Source organism: Mytilus galloprovincialis, chromosome 9 (genome assembly GCF_965363235.1).
Source record: "Mytilus galloprovincialis chromosome 9, xbMytGall1.hap1.1, whole genome shotgun sequence".
NCBI lineage: Eukaryota > Metazoa > Mollusca > Bivalvia > Mytilida > Mytilidae > Mytilus > Mytilus galloprovincialis.
The window spans coordinates 26,144,112-26,162,475 of NC_134846.1; the positions used below are offsets into that span (position 1 = coordinate 26,144,112).

The window sequence follows — 18,364 nt, forward strand, 5'->3', positions numbered from 1 at the left end:
ACAGAGGACGATCGACCTCGAAATTTTCCGGTACTAAGTGGCAAGTTTTGGGGTATTACACAAAATCTTGAATTAATTTTGTTCTTATCGGCCTAATAATTTAAAGAATTATATATCAGAAAATCATTTCTTAAGCGGCACCCTCATCAAATGAGTGGAAATGCTTTAAATTGGATGAATTCTTAACTTGTTTACTTTTTTTTCTATTTCTCTCCGCTTCGTTAGTACCCAATTTCCGGTGGCGATGATACACAGTGATACGGACATCGATTTAAAAATAGACCTATGTTTTTCCAAAAAGGTCACGTGGTTTTACTTTATCATTAAATAAGCAAGTTGTCGACTAAATTATGGTGCTTAACAAGATTTTGTGAGGTAGACGAAATTGACTTTAAAACGATCGTATTGACTTTTGATGTGCAAAAATAGGCAGATCGGACATATTTTGACTTTAGTTACTTACTTCTTAAGTTTGGGATTAATTGTAATCAACATATTCCAATGAGACTGAAAAATGCTTTTTTTTATTATGATAAATAATAATTTTACCTGCCGTAGTCGTGCGTAAAATATATTTCGGTATTTCTCTTACGAAAATGACTTGTTTAATGGAACAAAACGTATTATTTGTAAACTTTCTCTTTACTCTTCACAATAGGCTTTTAAAAAATAACCTTTCCAACTGTATATTCCGAAAATTTTGTGAAAATCGAATAAGTGGCAATTCTTACCTTTCATACCTTAACTTTCATTGATAAAACATAATATTGACTCGTCCAGTGTCCAGTTTGAAGGTCATTTTAGTTACCGGTCACATTCATGCACGTTCTAATTAATCAATAGTCATGTATGAAAAGCATAAACAAGTTTGAAGGTAAACTAATAACAACTTAATCCAATCAAATTGCCTACGATTCAATAACAATGACCAGTCCACATCATAAAAATGTATAGGGGTAAACTGGGTAGGGAGAAAATGTCAGATATATTAAGTTCATTATTTTGCAATAACGAGTAAAAATTTGTTAACCAATAGATTTGTTATAATTTCATAATCATGTCGTTATGTATTGGTATAGTTTTTGAATCTTTCATTAGCGTATTTAAGGCTGTAGAAAGTTTGGCCTTCAAAAGTCAACATAATCATTGACTTTATAAAGAAAATTCGCCTTTTTAAAACATTGAATGTTTCACAAATAATACGCGACAACAAAGCAAAATCATTTCTTAAAACACTGCAAAAAAAATAATTCTGATTGATGCAGTGGTATTGTCATAAATTGCACTGGAGTGAACAGTGGTACATCAAACGTCGAATTCCCTCACACAATGTTATCACACACTATAGTTAACAAGTAGAATTCAACATGTCGACATCTTATTATTTTGTCATTACATTATTCTAGCAAGTCGACATTGTAATGCAACTTTTTCATTATCATTCCGACAAGTTGACTCCTCATATTGATTTGATTCCAGCTTGTAACACACAACTTAACTAACAAGTTGCTTTCTTTAAAAAAAGAAATGCAATCGTAAACCCAAATGCTTGTTTGGCATTATATATACATGTATATTAGATAATTGTTTAATAAAGATGTATTGTCTTACATTACTTTTGTTGTGCATAAGAATTAGAAACTGACATTGCCTGTTTAGTGGAGTGTTTTTCCCCTTTTTTGCCCCTAATATAATTCCAAAAAATTTGAGGCATAACCCCCCAAAATCAATACTAACAATCCCTTCATGGTATGGAAATGTGTGGTTCAATTTCAGAGAGATTCATACACTTAAACATAAGTTATTGTTTGAAAACTACAATAAACAGCTGCGCCATGAGCGCATGATACGCCCGACGTCTTGTGTTGAAGTTTTATGCAATAATCATAAATAGTTTCAGAGAAAGTTTTAAGCAATTACCATATATTGTTTTTGAGACACGGCGGGACATGTGAAACCCCCAACCCTGTTTTTAAAAAAAAAAAAAAAACTAAATATCACTAAAATAAAATTTTGAATCAAAACCAAAAAGTATTCAGATCTTTAGATTAATATAACAAAGAAGTGTGTAAAGTTTTAAGCAATAACCATAAATTATTTTTGAGATACGGCGCGGCATGTAAAAAAACCCTCCCCTGTTTAACAAAATACTCAATAACTCCAAAATAATTTTTTGAATCATCACCAAAAAGTATACAGATCTTTAGATTAATATAACAAAGAAGTGTGTAAAGTTTTAAGCAATAATCATAAATTGTTTTTGAGATATGGCACAACATGTAAAAAAACCCTCCCCCTTTTTTACAAAATACTCAATAACTCAAAAATAAAATTTTGAATCATCACCAAAAAGTATACAGATATTAAGATCAATATAACTAAGAAGTGTTTAAAGTGTTAAGCCATAATCAAGAATCGTTTTTGAGATACGGTGCGACATGTGAAAAAAAAACACACCCCCTGTTTTAGTTACAAAGTGCCGTAACTCAAAAAGTTTAGATCTTATTTTCACCAAAAAGTATACAGATCATTTGACCATCATAAGAAACAACTATGTTAAGTTTCATGAAATTTGGATAAGTCGTTCTCAAGTTACGGTGCGACATGTTTACGCCGGACAGACAGACAGACGGACGGACGGACGGACACCGGACATTTGTATACCATAATACGTCCCGTCAAAATTTTGACGGGCGTATAAAAATGATTATTTTGGGTCCCATTTTTGGTCCCTAATTCCTAAACTATTGGGACCAAAACCCCCAAAATCAATCCCAACCTTTCATTAGTGGTGTTGAACCTTCTTGTAAAAAATTATAGAGATCCATACACTTAAACACAAGTTATTGTCTGTAAACTAGAAACATGCTTCTTTTTGGCCTCTTATTCCTACATATTCAGAAAAATTAACCCCAAACTGATTCCCAGCCTGTTATATGGAAACTTGTGGTACAATGTCAGAGCGATCCATACAGTAACACACAAGTTATTGTCTTGAAACTAGAAAAATGCTTGTTTTTGACCCTTAATTCCTAGACTGTTTGCCCAATAACCCCTTAAAATAAATACCAACCTTCTACTTATGGTATTAAACATTTGAAATACTAATGCACAACTTTTTGTCCTGAAACTAGATAAATGCGGTTTTGGCCCCTTTGGGCCCCTAATTCCTAAACCTTTGGGACAATAACCCCCAAAATCAATCCCAAGCTTCCTTTTGTGGTTATAATTATTGTGTTAAAATTTTATTGATTTCTTTTTACTTATTCAAGTTATTATCCGGAAACAATCCGTCTTCGGACGACGACGACATGATACCAATATACGACCAATTTTTTTTAAAATTTTTGCAGTCTTGCAGTCGTATAAAAATTGCGAAAGCAAATTTACAGATCTTACATTGTTGGGTTGATGTTTAGACGAGTTCTATATACAGAATGTATACAACCATGCATCACCATCACTGCTGGTGATCTGATGGATAAATCTGTTGTAGAGTTGTCACTGGTTCAGACGTACTTATAAATATAATTATTTCTGTGACTGTATCTTACATAAATGGCAATTTGTTGAGCCTTAATATTTGTCAACACGATTTTCGTATTATAACATCTTATATCAGTACCGTTGTGCAAATTTTTAGACTGATATATATAAATATAAATACAAGTCTTCTAATATATATATTCACTCATTGGGTCTTGGCACCGGAAATAAACAAATTTATTCTAAAACCAGTTGTTCATATATTCTATGATGATATGATAATAAACCCCTAACGGGAAGGATTGTACTTGATTTTCATATGATGAAGACATTCTAGTAATCTGCCAATCAGTGTTTTAGTTATTGAGGGGTGTAGCTGGCAAATCAGTAACTGCTAGTAGTCTTTTATAATTGTATGTATCGTTGTCATTTTGCTTAGTTTCCTTTTGTTACCTTTTCTGACATTGGACTTCTTTTAAAATGAGTTTTACTGTGTGTCTTGCTATGTGCTGTTCTTTCTTCTATATTAGCCAGCGGTATAGGGGGGAAACATGCTTAACCCCACCGCATTTTTGCGTCTGTCCCAAGTCAGGGGCTCTGGCTTTCGTTTGTCTTGTATGTTGTTTTTTTTAACTTTAGTTCATTTATATGTTTTGGAGTTTAGTATGACGTCCATTTTCACTGAACTAGTACAATTTTATTTGGGGGCCAGTTGAGGACCAATACCGGGTGCGGGATTTTCTCGCTACAGTGCAGACCCATTAGTGGACTTCGGCTGTTGTCTGCTCTTTGGTCGTGTGTTTGTGTCTTTGACATATTCCCCATTCCAATTTAAAGTAAAAGAAAGGAAACTAATTTTGGAACCGACATACAGACTGGCAAGATGAAAACTTAATCTGCTTGTTTTCAGCTTGTCAATGTCATAACTAAAAGAAAGCGCTTACAATGAAATTTTCCATATAATCTATATGTCCAAGGGGCATAACTTAAAATAATAATTAATTGGCAATGATTTTCACATCGCAATGGGGGCGGGGGTTGAGGAGAAAGAAAACAATGAATACATTTGTTTTTCTTATCAAGTTCCTGAGTAAGACTTTATTCAACAATTTATTTACCTGGAACTTGAGCTGCAAGATAAATATCTCACAACTATTACAATACTATAACTGTACAAAAAAAAAAGTATGTATATATACAAAATGTCATATTTACGCAAAATGTGTAAAAATAGTGGGGGATGGAAAATGCAACTATTTTCCGAAAAAAATGTGGTAGATAGTTACATTAAAAGATGAAGAAGAGACAATATCAAATATTAACAAAATTAGCTTACAAAACTATGATATTTGACTATAAGTTGAATTAATTCATTATTACAACATAATGATGCTTCTTTTTGTAGCAGTATTTGAAGAAGGAGTTTTTTTTGGAGAAGCAACATGCTTAATTATAAAATCTAAGCACTACTTTTTTATAACTCTTCTCCATAATATATATAAAAAAAAAGAACAAAAAAAAAGCAGCCGTTGTCTTGTAGTTGTTGTTCTTTGATCGTTTACATATTAAAGCAAAATTCTCAACTAAAACAAATTTCAAAGTATACTTAATTATTAATGGTAAATTGTCTATCACTCTACATAAATCTTTTGGGATGATAGAAAGACATGTAGATCTAACATAACAAAATACTAAAAAAAAACTATAGCATCTCAAGTCAAGCAACAAAATTCTTGGCCTCTACTACAGGACAGCCATATAAGAGATCAATATCCTTATCATAATGGCCACATACACCCAAAACTAAGACAATAAAGCACTTTGATAAACAACATTCAAACAGGATTGTGACTTATATGAGGAAAAATTTGCAATGAATCATATCTATCCAACTTTTCTATCTCTGGTCATCACATATTGTTTTGACAAGAATGTTTACTGTCATAATATTATCATATGCACAATAAACATTTCATCCATTATATTTTCCTCAGGACCGGCAATGACAAAAAATCTGATTTATCGCTGAACTTCCATTTCAATTCCTTTTGGTGAATTGGCAACTTGCTTAGGCGATGTGGCATACTGTGAAGAACTGGTTGATAATTTAGACAATGCCAGTAATGCATCTGGGAAATTTGGAGGTGTTGCTGGAGTATTGGCAGGTGCACATAACTGCAACAAAAAATTGAAAGGTTTTATAACAAAAAAATATAATAGAAAAACCACACATATTTACTTACCAGGTTTAATCGATTTTAGATTTTCTCAAAATGATGCAGCTATTTGCTACTGCACACTGACAAAAAAGCTTCAATATATGTCACAAAAAACAATTTAAAAAATACTGTTGCAAGACAAAAATCTGCAATGGAGATTTCAAATTTTGTCAAAATGCATTTGGAACCTTTTGATATTGAGGCTGATAATGGGGCATTCCTCATGACTTAAGGAAGTTCGGAGATTTTTTGTCATATTTAAGGAATCCTCTAGGTTTACCCATTTGAATCCCTAACCAGGTGCTCCGCAGGGCGCAGCTTTATACGACCGCAGAGGTCGAACCCTGAACAGTTGGGGCAAGTATGGACAAAACATTCAAGCGTGATACAGCTCTGAATTTGGATTGTGATCAAATTTTTGACATTACATGGTTTTTTTTTTACACAAAACAAATGTCAAGATTTTACAAATCAATTAAAGATTTCTTCTTCAAACTTTTTAAATCTAAAATTAAATAGTTGACACAGCATAGGTTTCGGACACAGAATGAATGTGGTCTAATGAACTTAAAAGTTTTTTTTTTGCCTTTGAGCAATTCACTATGCTGTTGAATATTAATCCTCTCAAAAAAATGTTTGAAGAAATTTTCTTTTTATTTATGAAATCTGAAATGAGAAAAATTTAACCCCCCCTTTTTTTTCACATCCCCGTTTCCCTTTTTCCAAAACTGATATCAATTCAAATTTCTAATGGAGTTTGCAACAATAACTACTCTTTTAAATACATCATAAATTTTAAAATGTAAAATAAAGTGCTTGTTATCACTGAATGGTAAAGATTGGTTGGTAGTAAAAGTGAATATTCATTGTTTATTGTATAAAACAATAAAAAAAACTTCATCAGCATCATTTTATATTGGCAAATTTCCAATGAAGTTATTTACATAAAGTTATTGGCAAATAAAAATAGAAAATGACATCATAGTCATGTCTGGCAAATGTCCAACATACATTATCTAAAAACATTTTAGATAAGATAAGGAAAAAAAGCTTCATCAGCAACATTTTGCATTGGCAAATTTCCAATGAAGTTATTTACATTAAGTTATTGGCAAATTAAAATAGAAAATGACATCATAGTCATGTCTGGCAAATTTCCAACATATATTATCAACTACTATTATATACAAAGAAAGATAACTCCAATTGAAAATTAATTGCTATTGCACAATATTGTGCAATTAAATATTTCTTGCTATTGTGCAATACTGTGCAATTGAAAATTAATTGCTATTGCACAATACTTGATATGGAATCCTGATTTGGACCAACTTGAAAACTGGGCCCATAATCAACAAGAGGCTGTCACAACGACAGCAAACCGGATTTATTAACATTTATTTGTGTCCTGGCAATATCACAAGAACCATTACTGATGAATGGTGAAAGTGAAAATCGTCAATATCAAATTTGACCTCCATTTTGTCATCAGTATCAACATATTAAAATTTGAAAAGCTTAGATTGAATGGTTCATGAGTAAATGCAACAACCTGAATGGAAACGCCATTTTACGATCTTTCAAGAACCATAACTCCTGAACGGTAAAAGTCAAAATCGTCATTATTGAACTTGACCTCTATTTTGTCATCAGTAACAACATATTAAAATTTCAAAAGCTTTGGTTGAATGGTTCATGAGAAAATGCACGGACACGATGGGAAAAACCATTTTTCAATCTTTCAAGAACCATAACTCCTGAACGGTAAAAGTCAAAATCATCATTATTGAACTTGACCTCCATTTTGTCATCAGTAACAGCATATCAAAATTTCGGAAGCTTTGGTAGAACAGTTAATGCATAAATGCACGGACACGACTGGAAACTCCATTTTTCAATCTTTCAAGAACCATAACTCCTGAACGGTAAAAGTCAAATTCATCATTATTGAACTTGACCTCCATTCTTTCATTAGTAACAACATATTAAAATTTGGGAAGCTTTGGTAGAACAGTTCATGCGTAAATGCACGGACAACTCCATTTTTCAATCTTTCAAGAACCATAACTCCTGAACGGTAAAAGTCAAAATCGCCATTATTGAACTTGACCTTCGTATAGTTGTCAGGAATAACATATTAAAATTTTAAAAGCTTTGGTTGAACGGTTCATGAGTTAATGCACGGACAACATTTGATTGCCGCCCGCCGTACATCCCCAAATCAATAACCCACATTTTTGTCACAAAAATCCGGTTAAAAATCAAAGTACATATTTAGATAAAGCATATCAAATAAGCCCAAGAATTTAATTTTTGTTAAAATCAAACTTAGTTTAATTTTGGACCCTTTGGACCTTAATGTAGACCAATTTGAAAACTGGACCAAAAATTAAGAATCTACATACACAGTTAGATTTGGCATATCAAAGAACCCATTTATTCAATTTTTGATGAAATCAAACAAAGTTTAATTTTGGACCTCCATTTGGACCAACTTGAAAACTAGGCCAATAATTAAAAATCTAAGTACATTTTTAAATTCAGCATATCAAAGAACCCCAAGGATTCAATTTTTGTTAAAATCAAACTAAGTTTAATTTTGACCCTTTGGACCTTAATGTAGACCAATTTGAAAACGGGACCAAAAATTAAGAATCTACATACATAGTTAGATTCGGCATATCAAAGAACCCCAATTATTCAATTTTTGATGAAATCACACAAAGTTCAATTTTGGACCCTTTGGGCCCCTTATTCCTAAACTGTTGTGACCTCAACTCCAAAAATCAATCCCCACCTTCCTTTTGTGGTCATAAAACTTGTGTCAAAATTTCATAGATTTCTATTCCCTTAAACTTAAGTTATAGTGCGAAAACCAAGAAAATGCTTATTTGGGCCCTTTTTGACCCCTAATTCCTAAAATGTTGGGACCAAAACTCCCAAAATCAATCCCAACCTTCCTTTTGTGGTCATAAACCTTGTGTTAAAATTTCATTGATTTCTATTCACTTTTACTAAAGTTAGAGTGCGAAAACTAAAAGTATTCGGACGACGACGACGACGCCAACACGATAGCAATATACGACCAAAAAATTAAAAATTTTGCGGTCGTATAACAACAATTTGCACAGTGACCCCCATTTTTCTTTTAATAAATCTTTCACATGTATAATGATAAGCCATCTGTAAAAGTCTTATAAAATTCTAATCATTTTTTAATAGTTTTTGAGAACTTAAACTTGTCAATGATAAAGCTATGAAAATTCAAGAGAGAATATTTTTTCCGCCAAAATTTCAATGGCTGATATCTCGAAAACAAGCACATTGACCTATAAATTTGTTTTGCCCTTTTGATTCGTTTAGTAATCCCCTATCAATGTAAACAAGTGTTTTGAAAAGTTATTTATTTTGAAACTGAGAAGCTAACTTCCTTAAGGGGCTTGCGGGTATAAATCCTTTTTTTTTTTACACATAGGATTTCGCTTTTTTTTCTCTAAATAAACTTTATCCTACACTTAACAGAAAAATAAAATAAAAATATGGAGACAAGGTTAGATTCAGCACATTAAAGGGACATTAAAGAACCCCGAGAATTTAAGAATAAAACCCCATTGAAATTGGTCAAGAAATAAGCAATTTATACAAAGTATTAGAAAAGTATTGTTTTTGGCCCCTAATTCCTAAACAGTTTGGGTCATAACTCCAAAAATCAATACCAACCTTCCTTTTGTGGTTTCAAACTTTGTGTGTTTAAATTTCATAAAGATCCAGGCGCGTATCTCCCTATGCGCTAACACGCAGTTGCGTGCACATCGATTCGGCATGCAAAAAAAAAAAATGGCAAAATAAAAATTTATAGATTGAATGTTAAAGGAAACACCTATGTTGTCACTTTTTAAATTGATGAAATATCATTAAATAACGGCATTTGGTTTCAAAATAAATGTGTTATTGGAGATTATGACAAAATCGGACAGTAACTTGTATCTTTTACAAGATTTGAATTTGTAATACTCAGTCTATGTAGTTTTTGGAGCACATTTTACAGTTTACGGTTCATCAGTTTGGAATAAGATGTACCAATCGGCATTAGAATTATCAGAACCCTTCGATATCGTTGAAAATATGCCGAGGCGATGTGGCCGACAGACTACCAGAGCCAATCACCCTGCAAACACGCCAAAACAGTATTGGAAAGTCTCATTATTTTTTGCGTATGTTAAAAACAAATGTACGATCAACAATGAACGACGACAGTTACTAGCATTACTGCATATTCATCGGCATTTGAATGTGAATATTGACAATTAAAGTAATAGAGAAGTTTGTTTCTGCCTAGACCCGAAGAGCAGATTTTGGACAATTTTGAGTAAATTCTGTATCACAAATATGTGAATTTTAATGTGCGTATTGTTATGCGTTTACTTTTCTGCATTGGCTAGAGGTATAGGGGGAGGGTTGAGATCTCACAAACATGTTTAACACGCCGCATTTTTGCGCCTGTCCCAAGTCAGGAGCCTCTGGCCTTTGTTAGTCTTGTATTATTTTAACTTTTAGTTTCTTGTGAACAATTTGGAGTTTACTATGGCGTTCATTATCACTAAACTAGTATATATTTGTTTAGGGGCCAGCTGAAGGACACCTCCGGGTGCGGGAATTTCTCGTTGCATTGAAGACCTGTTGGTGACCTTCTGCTGTTGTCTGCTCTGTGGTCGGGTTGTTGTCTCTTTGGTACATTCCCCATTTCCATTCTCAATTTTGTTGTTTATGTATTACTCTATTCAGAAGATTTATCATTAATAGTTTTACATTCATAAATTTTTTATAAGTCCTATCTACATATAACTCCTCTTTTAACCGTCCTATGACCGAAAACCGAAAAAGAAAACATTTTTCTGCATAAAAAGGTCCCAAAAATGTTTCGCCTCGCTCCGATCGGCAGAAGTTACTTGCACATTTTTTCTTTCTAGCTACGCCCCTGAGATCTATACACTTACACACAAGTTATTGTCTGCAAACTAGAAAAATACTTATTTTGGCCCCTTTTGGTCCCCTTGTTCCTAAACTGTTGGGACCATAACCCCCACAATCAATCCAAACCTTGGTTTCAAACCTTGTGGTTAAATTTCATAGAGATCCATTGACTTAACCTAAAGATATTGTCCGGAAACCGGTGTCTTCGGACGACGCTGACGATGACGACGGCGTGATACCAATATACGAACGCCAAATTTTTTTGCGGTCGTATATAAAAAAAAAGATTTATATACAGTCTTATAACTATATCTTTTTTTTTATGTATTGCATGTGTTAGTAAATAGTCTCCTTTTTTAAACTGCAAACCAGTACATGTGTATTTCTTATTACATTATTACCAGGTATTACCCAGTAAAACCCACTAGGTTGGGCAATACTCATTAAACCCGAGGTTTTGCCAACCCTGGACAATACAGTCTACATTACAGATCATTACAGCATCAAGCGCAGGCAAAAAACAGGGTTCTGCGATCCTTTAAACCGTTACAAAAATGTCAAGTGGTTGAAAACTGTCTAAGTATCTTTTTGGATCTGACAATTTTCGATAAATAGAGGGCCGGGGCAATCAATGTTAGATACATATACAGATATAGACATTAACCTAATTGTTTAGATCTAGATCTAGGACAAGGTAGATGTTGTGTGTTTGTACAAGCATTTATATGTTTTGCGATAACTTTGTTTCATAGTACATTTCAAGTCCTGATATAAACAATAAAAGTTCAATGCCCTACAAGAATCATGTTATTTTTTGTCCGATAAAAAAAATCATTCATAAATTAAGTCAAATTTTGATCCCATCTCCAAATGAATAAAATGAGATGAGGAATGTTTACAATACACAACATTTCTAATTTACTCCTGAACATAGTTCACTTCCCTTACAAAATAACTGTATAAAACACTTGAACAGAATCATAATAGATTTATTATGAAATATAAAGAATGCTATCTTCCTAAATTTTATGTGAATTTGCTTAAATATACTTACCAAGAAATTACATTGATATTTTTGATTTCACAACATGTTCTCATCGCAATTAACTAGGTGATTAAAATTATATCCATAAGAAGTTTCTCGTACATTTAAATATTATTTCAGTTTACAATATTAATAATCTATACATGCTATCGAAACACCCATTTCTTTTGTTCTTTAAAACTTCCGGGTTTTTTTAACTTGTCTGAGACATTACTAATGAAATGCTTCGCTAAGCGCAGTCTGGTACACACGCAGAAGTCGAACCCTGAACAGTTGGTCAGGGGCGGATCCAGCCATTTTAAAAAGGGGGGTTCCTAACCCAGGACAAAGGGGGGGTTCCAATTACATGTCCCCAATCAAATGCATTGATCGTCCAAAAAAAAGGGGAGGTTCCAACCCCTGGAACCCCCCCCCCCCTTCTGGATCCGTGCCTGTTGGTGCAAATTTGGACACAATAATATGTATTAAGTCTAATACTGTCAGAATTTGGATTGTCATCAAATTGTGGCATAATATAGGTTTCTGACACTAAATGAATGTGTTGAAAGATCTTAAAAATTTGAAATGGGTTATCATATTTGTATTAATTTTTAATTGAAGATGTCTTCTTATCGGCAGTACTGTGATATTGTGCAATAGAAGATTTCTTGCTATTGCGCAATACTGTGCAATTGAAGAGTTCTTGCTATTGCCCAATACTGTGAAAATGTAGATTAGATTTCTTGCTATTGTGCAAACTGTGCAATTGAAAATTTCTTGCTCCTCCCCCCCCCCCCAATTAAAAAAAGTATTGTGTTTTGACCCCCCTTGAGAAATGACTCAAAAACTCAATCCCAGCCTTCCCTTTGTGATATAGTACCTTGCAGTACAATTTCAGAGAAATCCCTACACTTAAACACAACTTCTGTGTAGAAACTAAAATAAATTGCTTCGCCAAGCGCAGCTAGATACAACTGCAGAGGGTAACACTGAACAGTTGGGGCAAATATGGACACAATATTAACTCTTAATACAGATCTGAATTTGGATAGTAATTAAATATTTGACGCATAAAAGGTTACTGACACAGAATAACTGTAGTCAAAGAACTTGGAATTGGTTACATGATTTGAATTTATATTCATTTTTTTGCTAGTGTATGTGCAATGCACTTTGCTGTTTAGAATTTAGACATTATGTTTACCCCCACCTCACCCTATTTTTTTTTTGGCAAAAAATAATATTTGAAGAAATTTTCTTTTTAATTTTTGAAATCTTAACAAAAAAAAAGTTGTCCCCCCTCCCCACAATTTCTTTTAAACCCCCCCCCCCTTTTTAAAAACATATAATTCTTTCCCTTAAGATATGGTCAATATCTCAATTCCAATGGAGTTTGCAACCATAATTACCCATTTAATAATTTAAAAGCAGTGTAAGGGAACGGTTTGAGCCATAACCCCCCCCCCCCCCCCTCAAAGCCACTCCTTACCATCCCTTTCTGGTATGGAACCTTGTGGTATAATTTCAAAGAGATCCATAAACTGTTCCACCAGATATTGTCTTGAAACTAGAAAAATGCTTATTTGGACCCAATTTTGGCCCCTAATTCCTAAACTGTCAGGACAACAACCCCCAAAATCAATTTTAATCTTCCTTCTGTGGTTATAAACCTTGTGTTCAAATTTCATAGATTTCTATTCACTTATACTTAAGTTATTGTCTGGTAACTAATATAAGTTATATGGTTCGCTACTGACCCCCTACAGATCCATAGAGGGTTAGTGAAATCTCCTATGGATTTTATTCACCCTCTATGGATCTGTAGGGGGTCAGTAGTTAACTGTATAACGAATTTATCGCACGCTGCACTTTTTCTGATGCGTTTTGTTGAAGAAAAAAATAAGGAAACACAACAACATTAATAGATGACCATTAACGTGTCATGAACCCCCTATGAAATTTACTAACCCCCTACGGTCTCATAGGGGGTCACCACGTGACGGCGTTAACCAATCACAACGTGATATTTTACCAGCGGTTCGATAAGTGTCTTTAGACGACGATGCATGATACCAATATACCCAAAATTTGTTTGCAGTCGTATAAAAAAGCTTCTTTTTCGTCCCCAATTCCTACATGTTTCAGGCAAGTAACCCCAAACTCATTACCAGCCTTCCCTTTTTTATATGGAACATTGTGGTACAATTTCAGAAAGATCCATTCACTTACACACAATGCAAGTTATTGTCTGGAAACTAGAAAAATGCTTGTTTTGGCCCCTTATTGGCCCTTAATTCCTAAACTGTTGGCCCCATAACCCATAAAATGAATCTGAACCTTCTACTTGTGGTATTAAACATTGTGGTACAATTTCAGAGCAATTGAAATACTTCTACACAAGTTGCTATCCTGAAACTAGAAAAATGCTTGTTTTGGGCCACTTTTGGGCCCTCAATTCCTAAACTGTTGGGATCATTATCTGCAAAATCAATCCTAACCTTCCTTTTGTGGTATTATACCTACTTATCAAATTTCATAGAGATTCATTGGCTTAAACTAAGGTTATTGTCCAGAAACCAATGTGTCCCTGGACAGGGACAATGCAGACAACATCAGACCATTGTACGATCCAAAAAAAAATTGCGGTTGTATAAAAAGGAAAACCCATTAAAAAATCTTCTTTTTTTTTTTAAATACAATGTATAAGGAATATCACTATTTTTTCTAAAATATAAGGAATATCACTATTTTTTCTAAATGATAATCATACATTTTCATTCTTGTAATTAATTAAGACCCAAAAAAAAACGTACATGTAGTTATTGGTGTACTCTTTGATATTTTAGGAATAACAATGCTTCCGAGCAATGAAAAATAGCATGTGTGCTTCCATATTTTATCTCAGCACAGGAAAACCAGAAGAGGTTATACATGTACAAAGATCTTCTAGAATTTCCTACTAGAGACATACTTCTCTCAGAAAAATGATAAGCTTATAGGTAATTCAATTTATTACAACCCTGTGTAAAATATTGTGAAACAGCCAATTAAGTTTCACAATTCATTTAGTTGAAGTAACTCAAGTTAAAGAACAGAAACAAAAAATTCAGCAATTTTTTCCATTTAAAGGGACAAAACACTAGAATGGTAAAAGTGACACCACCACAATTCACACTTGATCTGTGTTTTGTGGTAATAAGCATGGGTTGGAGTTTAATACAATTGGTTGTGGCAAACTCCAAGAAAGAGAACAGAAACCAAAAAAAATCTGCAATTTTTCCATTTGTAGAGGGGCCTAACATTATAATGGTAAAAGTGACACCATCAAAATCCAAACTTGATCCGCGGTTTGTGGTTAATTGTGGATATTAAAGTTTCATAACATTTGGTTGAGGCATACTAAAGTTAGAGAAAGGAAATCAATTTTGGGGCATACGGAAGGCTGTACAGACTAACAAGAGTAAAATTTAATGCCACCTCCTCTATGGCAGGGGCATAAAAGACAAATTATAGGACATTAATGGCACATTATTTACACACCAGTGTGTCAACCCTACAATATAGCTACACATATTACTAGATTCTTCACAGTGTATATTTATATCAGGAAAATATTTGTGATTCTGCAGTAACTGCATCACACCCTCACATTGCCTTAAATGTTTTTACTAAGACCCTGAAAAAATACATGGCAAATGTGTCCATGGGACACAGATCTAGATGATGCCCTCGCTAACATATATTATGTAATAAAAGGACAAGACAAAAGTGACCCTACCTGGCAATAAGCATTGTTTATAAGTTTCATAGCATTTGGTTGAAGCTAACTTAAGTTTAGGAACAGAAACATATTTTTTAGCAATTTTTCTATTTGTAAACTGGTAAAGGGGAAGTAGATTGGAGAAAGTTATGCCACCACAGTTCAAATAAGATATGTGTTTAGTGGTAATTAGCATTGTGTATAAATTTCAGAACATTTGGTTGCAGCAAATTAAAGTTAGAGAACAGAAACATAAATTTTCGTTTGTAAAGGGGCATAACTCTACAACAGTAAAATTGACACCACCAAAATTCAAACTTAATCTGTGTTTTCTGGTAAGGGAAAAGATCTATGTAGGATAAAAAACTTAAATCAAATAGTTTGGGGGTGGGGGTGGGGTAACATTGCTGCATGTTTTGTTAACCAAAATGGATTTTACATTTACATGTATCAATATTGGTCAATCAATTCTTCACAAATTAAGTTAAGAAGGGGGTGGGGGTCAGTGATAAAACTATGTGAATTAATTTGTTTATTCTACATTAAACTTTTGATGTCGTCCCTATTAAATAAGCATTGTATAAGTTTCATAACATTTAGTTGTGACAAACAAAAGTTGGAGAAAAGAAATGAAAATTCAGCAATTTTTCCATTTGTAAAGGGACATAACTCTAGAACACTAAAAGTGACACCACCAAAATTAACACTTGATCTGTGTCTTGTGGTAATAAGTATTGTGTATAAGTTTCATTACATTTAATTAAGGCAAACTAAAATTAGAGAACAGAAACCAATTATGGGACTTACGATGTACAGACTGACAAGGGTAAAACAGCTACAGCGGGGGCATAATAAAAAATTGTCACTTACTATTTGTAAAAAAACATTGTAGTTTTAATAATTCTGGTCATATTTTAATTTTGTATGCATCACTGGATTTGTTTAAATAAGTTTGTGAATAAAGGTCAGCTGATGTGAAGTCTGGATAAAAATCAAAGTATCTGTGGTCAATTGATTACACCATCGCTGATAGTCACAAAAGGAAATTAATGATAGCTAACTTATTAGACAGTTTCCATATTTATTTGACAGGCATGTCCCTCTCATGGTTATGTTAGTGCTAAAAAATCATTGTTGTTTTTGTCAAATGACAATATAATACTTCCGTATCCTAGATCATTAGAACTGAATTCTGTGGATCCTTATATGCATAAACCATATACTTGTAATTGTTTTTTTTTTATTTAAATTAAATGTCACTTACTTTAACATAAAGGACCTGTTTCATAAAACATTTATTATATTTTAACTTCCAGATATGAGTTTTTTTCCTCAAATAAATAAATTACAAACAATAAACATTCCATTGCAGCTACATGTACATACAGTAACACTATATGTTGAAAAATACCAAACAGCATGAATGGTTTGGTAAATTCATATCTACTGAACAAAATCTTTAATTATCAAATATATTTCCTTGTTTGTTATAAATGCTAATTTTAAAAACTGTGTACATGTAGGTGTGTGCTCAGGTAAACACTATTATGTAATATTTGTTTACAAATTAAAAAAAATCATATGTTACCCGACTTTCAATGTTCGACTTTTCTAAACAACATTTAATTGAAAAATTATTTATTTCGAATATTTATCACAACATCAAAGTTATGGGTTGTCATAGGAAAAACTGTTGTTTTAGTTGGAGTTTCCATTTCCTGAATCTAGGTCAATCATTGAATAACAGAATGACCCGAGAATCAATAACAAAAAATATGCATTATTGTTTAATTTTTCACGTTAAATCAAACAGAAAAATAATAGAGAACACTTTTCGTATTATAGACAGAAGATACATTTTTGTTTACCATATAACGCGAAAAATTTTGTTTTGATTTTTGTAAACATCAGAAATGGGTAATGATGTCATCAAAATGGTGGTCTGATAACTTACTGGATAGTTGGCGTTCTGTGTGTGATTTCCATTGCACGTTCGACATGTTGGTATTGATGATTCTTGGAAAAATAAACTTAAGGCAGTCTGAAAAAGAAATACATATGTTTTAACATCTTAATTAGAAAGTCTTCCAGTCAGTGATTTCACAAACCGAAACAAGAACTGTACCACACCGGTAACAGAAAAGTAAACACATGCGCCATGTTGATAAATTTACTTTTTTCAATAACAAGTACCTGAAACTGCCAATTGGATGCTGCCAGACATTGCTTAGCTTGTTCTGCGTGACAACCCGTAGCTGAGACAAAATGATTCACCATGACATGTTCTCTTAAGTTATCCATGATCAATTTCAACTTGTTTTGATTCTATCGTTGTTTGTGTTGATGTTATGACAGAGGAGTGTGGGTAATGACTGAAATTGACGTGAACGTCAGCAAAAACTAAACATTTGACTGGCTAACCGAGATGAAAATGGGCGTATCTTTATAATGGCAACACTAATCGGAAAATGAATCCTTCGGGACTTTTCATTTCGTTAATGATCGTATTCGAGGGGTATCGAACATAATATTATGGTTCAGTGTTTAAAAAAAAAGAAAACTATAATAAAATAATGATTTAAGACATGTTGTTCTCTTAACATTCATGCTTATCTTTTAACATGAAGCACTAAAATATTTTTAATGGTATATTTATTATTTTAAACAAAAGCTTAGACATACTGGTTCCTAATTTTGAAACAAAAGGCTTGGACAGTGACACAGTTTGCATACATTTTTATTTTTAGATATCAGGTTTCACTAAAAACCTGCAAGTAGACTGCACATGGACCATTTAACTTTATTTTATTGGTTATTTCAGAGACATATATACACATATGTGTATATATGTCTCTGGTTATTTTTACCTTCGTCTTTTTTATCTAACCCATTTTTTAATTA

At 33.0% G+C, this 18,364-nt stretch overlaps 1 protein-coding gene across 1 annotated transcript; it reads right to left on the bottom strand.

Moving 5' to 3' along the window:
• Nucleotides 1–4,983: 4,983 nt before the first annotated feature.
• Nucleotides 4,984–17,847, bottom strand: LOC143044706 (UBA-like domain-containing protein 2-A). The gene is made up of 3 exons (XM_076216788.1): nt 17,657–17,847; nt 17,418–17,504; nt 4,984–5,661 (listed from the first exon to the last, which is right to left on the bottom strand). The coding sequence occupies exons 1-3, from the start codon at nt 17,762–17,764 to the stop codon at nt 5,506–5,508; spliced, it is 351 nt and encodes a 116-aa protein (XP_076072903.1). The 5' UTR covers nt 17,765–17,847; the 3' UTR covers nt 4,984–5,505.
• Nucleotides 17,848–18,364: the final 517 nt, after the last annotated feature.

Bases quoted from the DNA above. Each gene is read 5' to 3' on its own strand.
- LOC143044706 (XM_076216788.1), bottom strand. From the start codon at position 17,764: ATGGATAACTTAAGAGAACATGTCATGGTGAATCATTTTGTCTCAGCT. The intron at 17,505-17,656 runs GTACTTGTTATT...TTTCTTTTTCAG, and splicing joins CATCCAATTGGCAGTTTCAG to ACTGCCTTAAGTTTATTTTT. The intron at 5,662-17,417 runs GTAAGTTATCAG...TTTTTGTTGCAG, and splicing joins CACAGAACGCCAACTATCCA to TTATGTGCACCTGCCAATAC.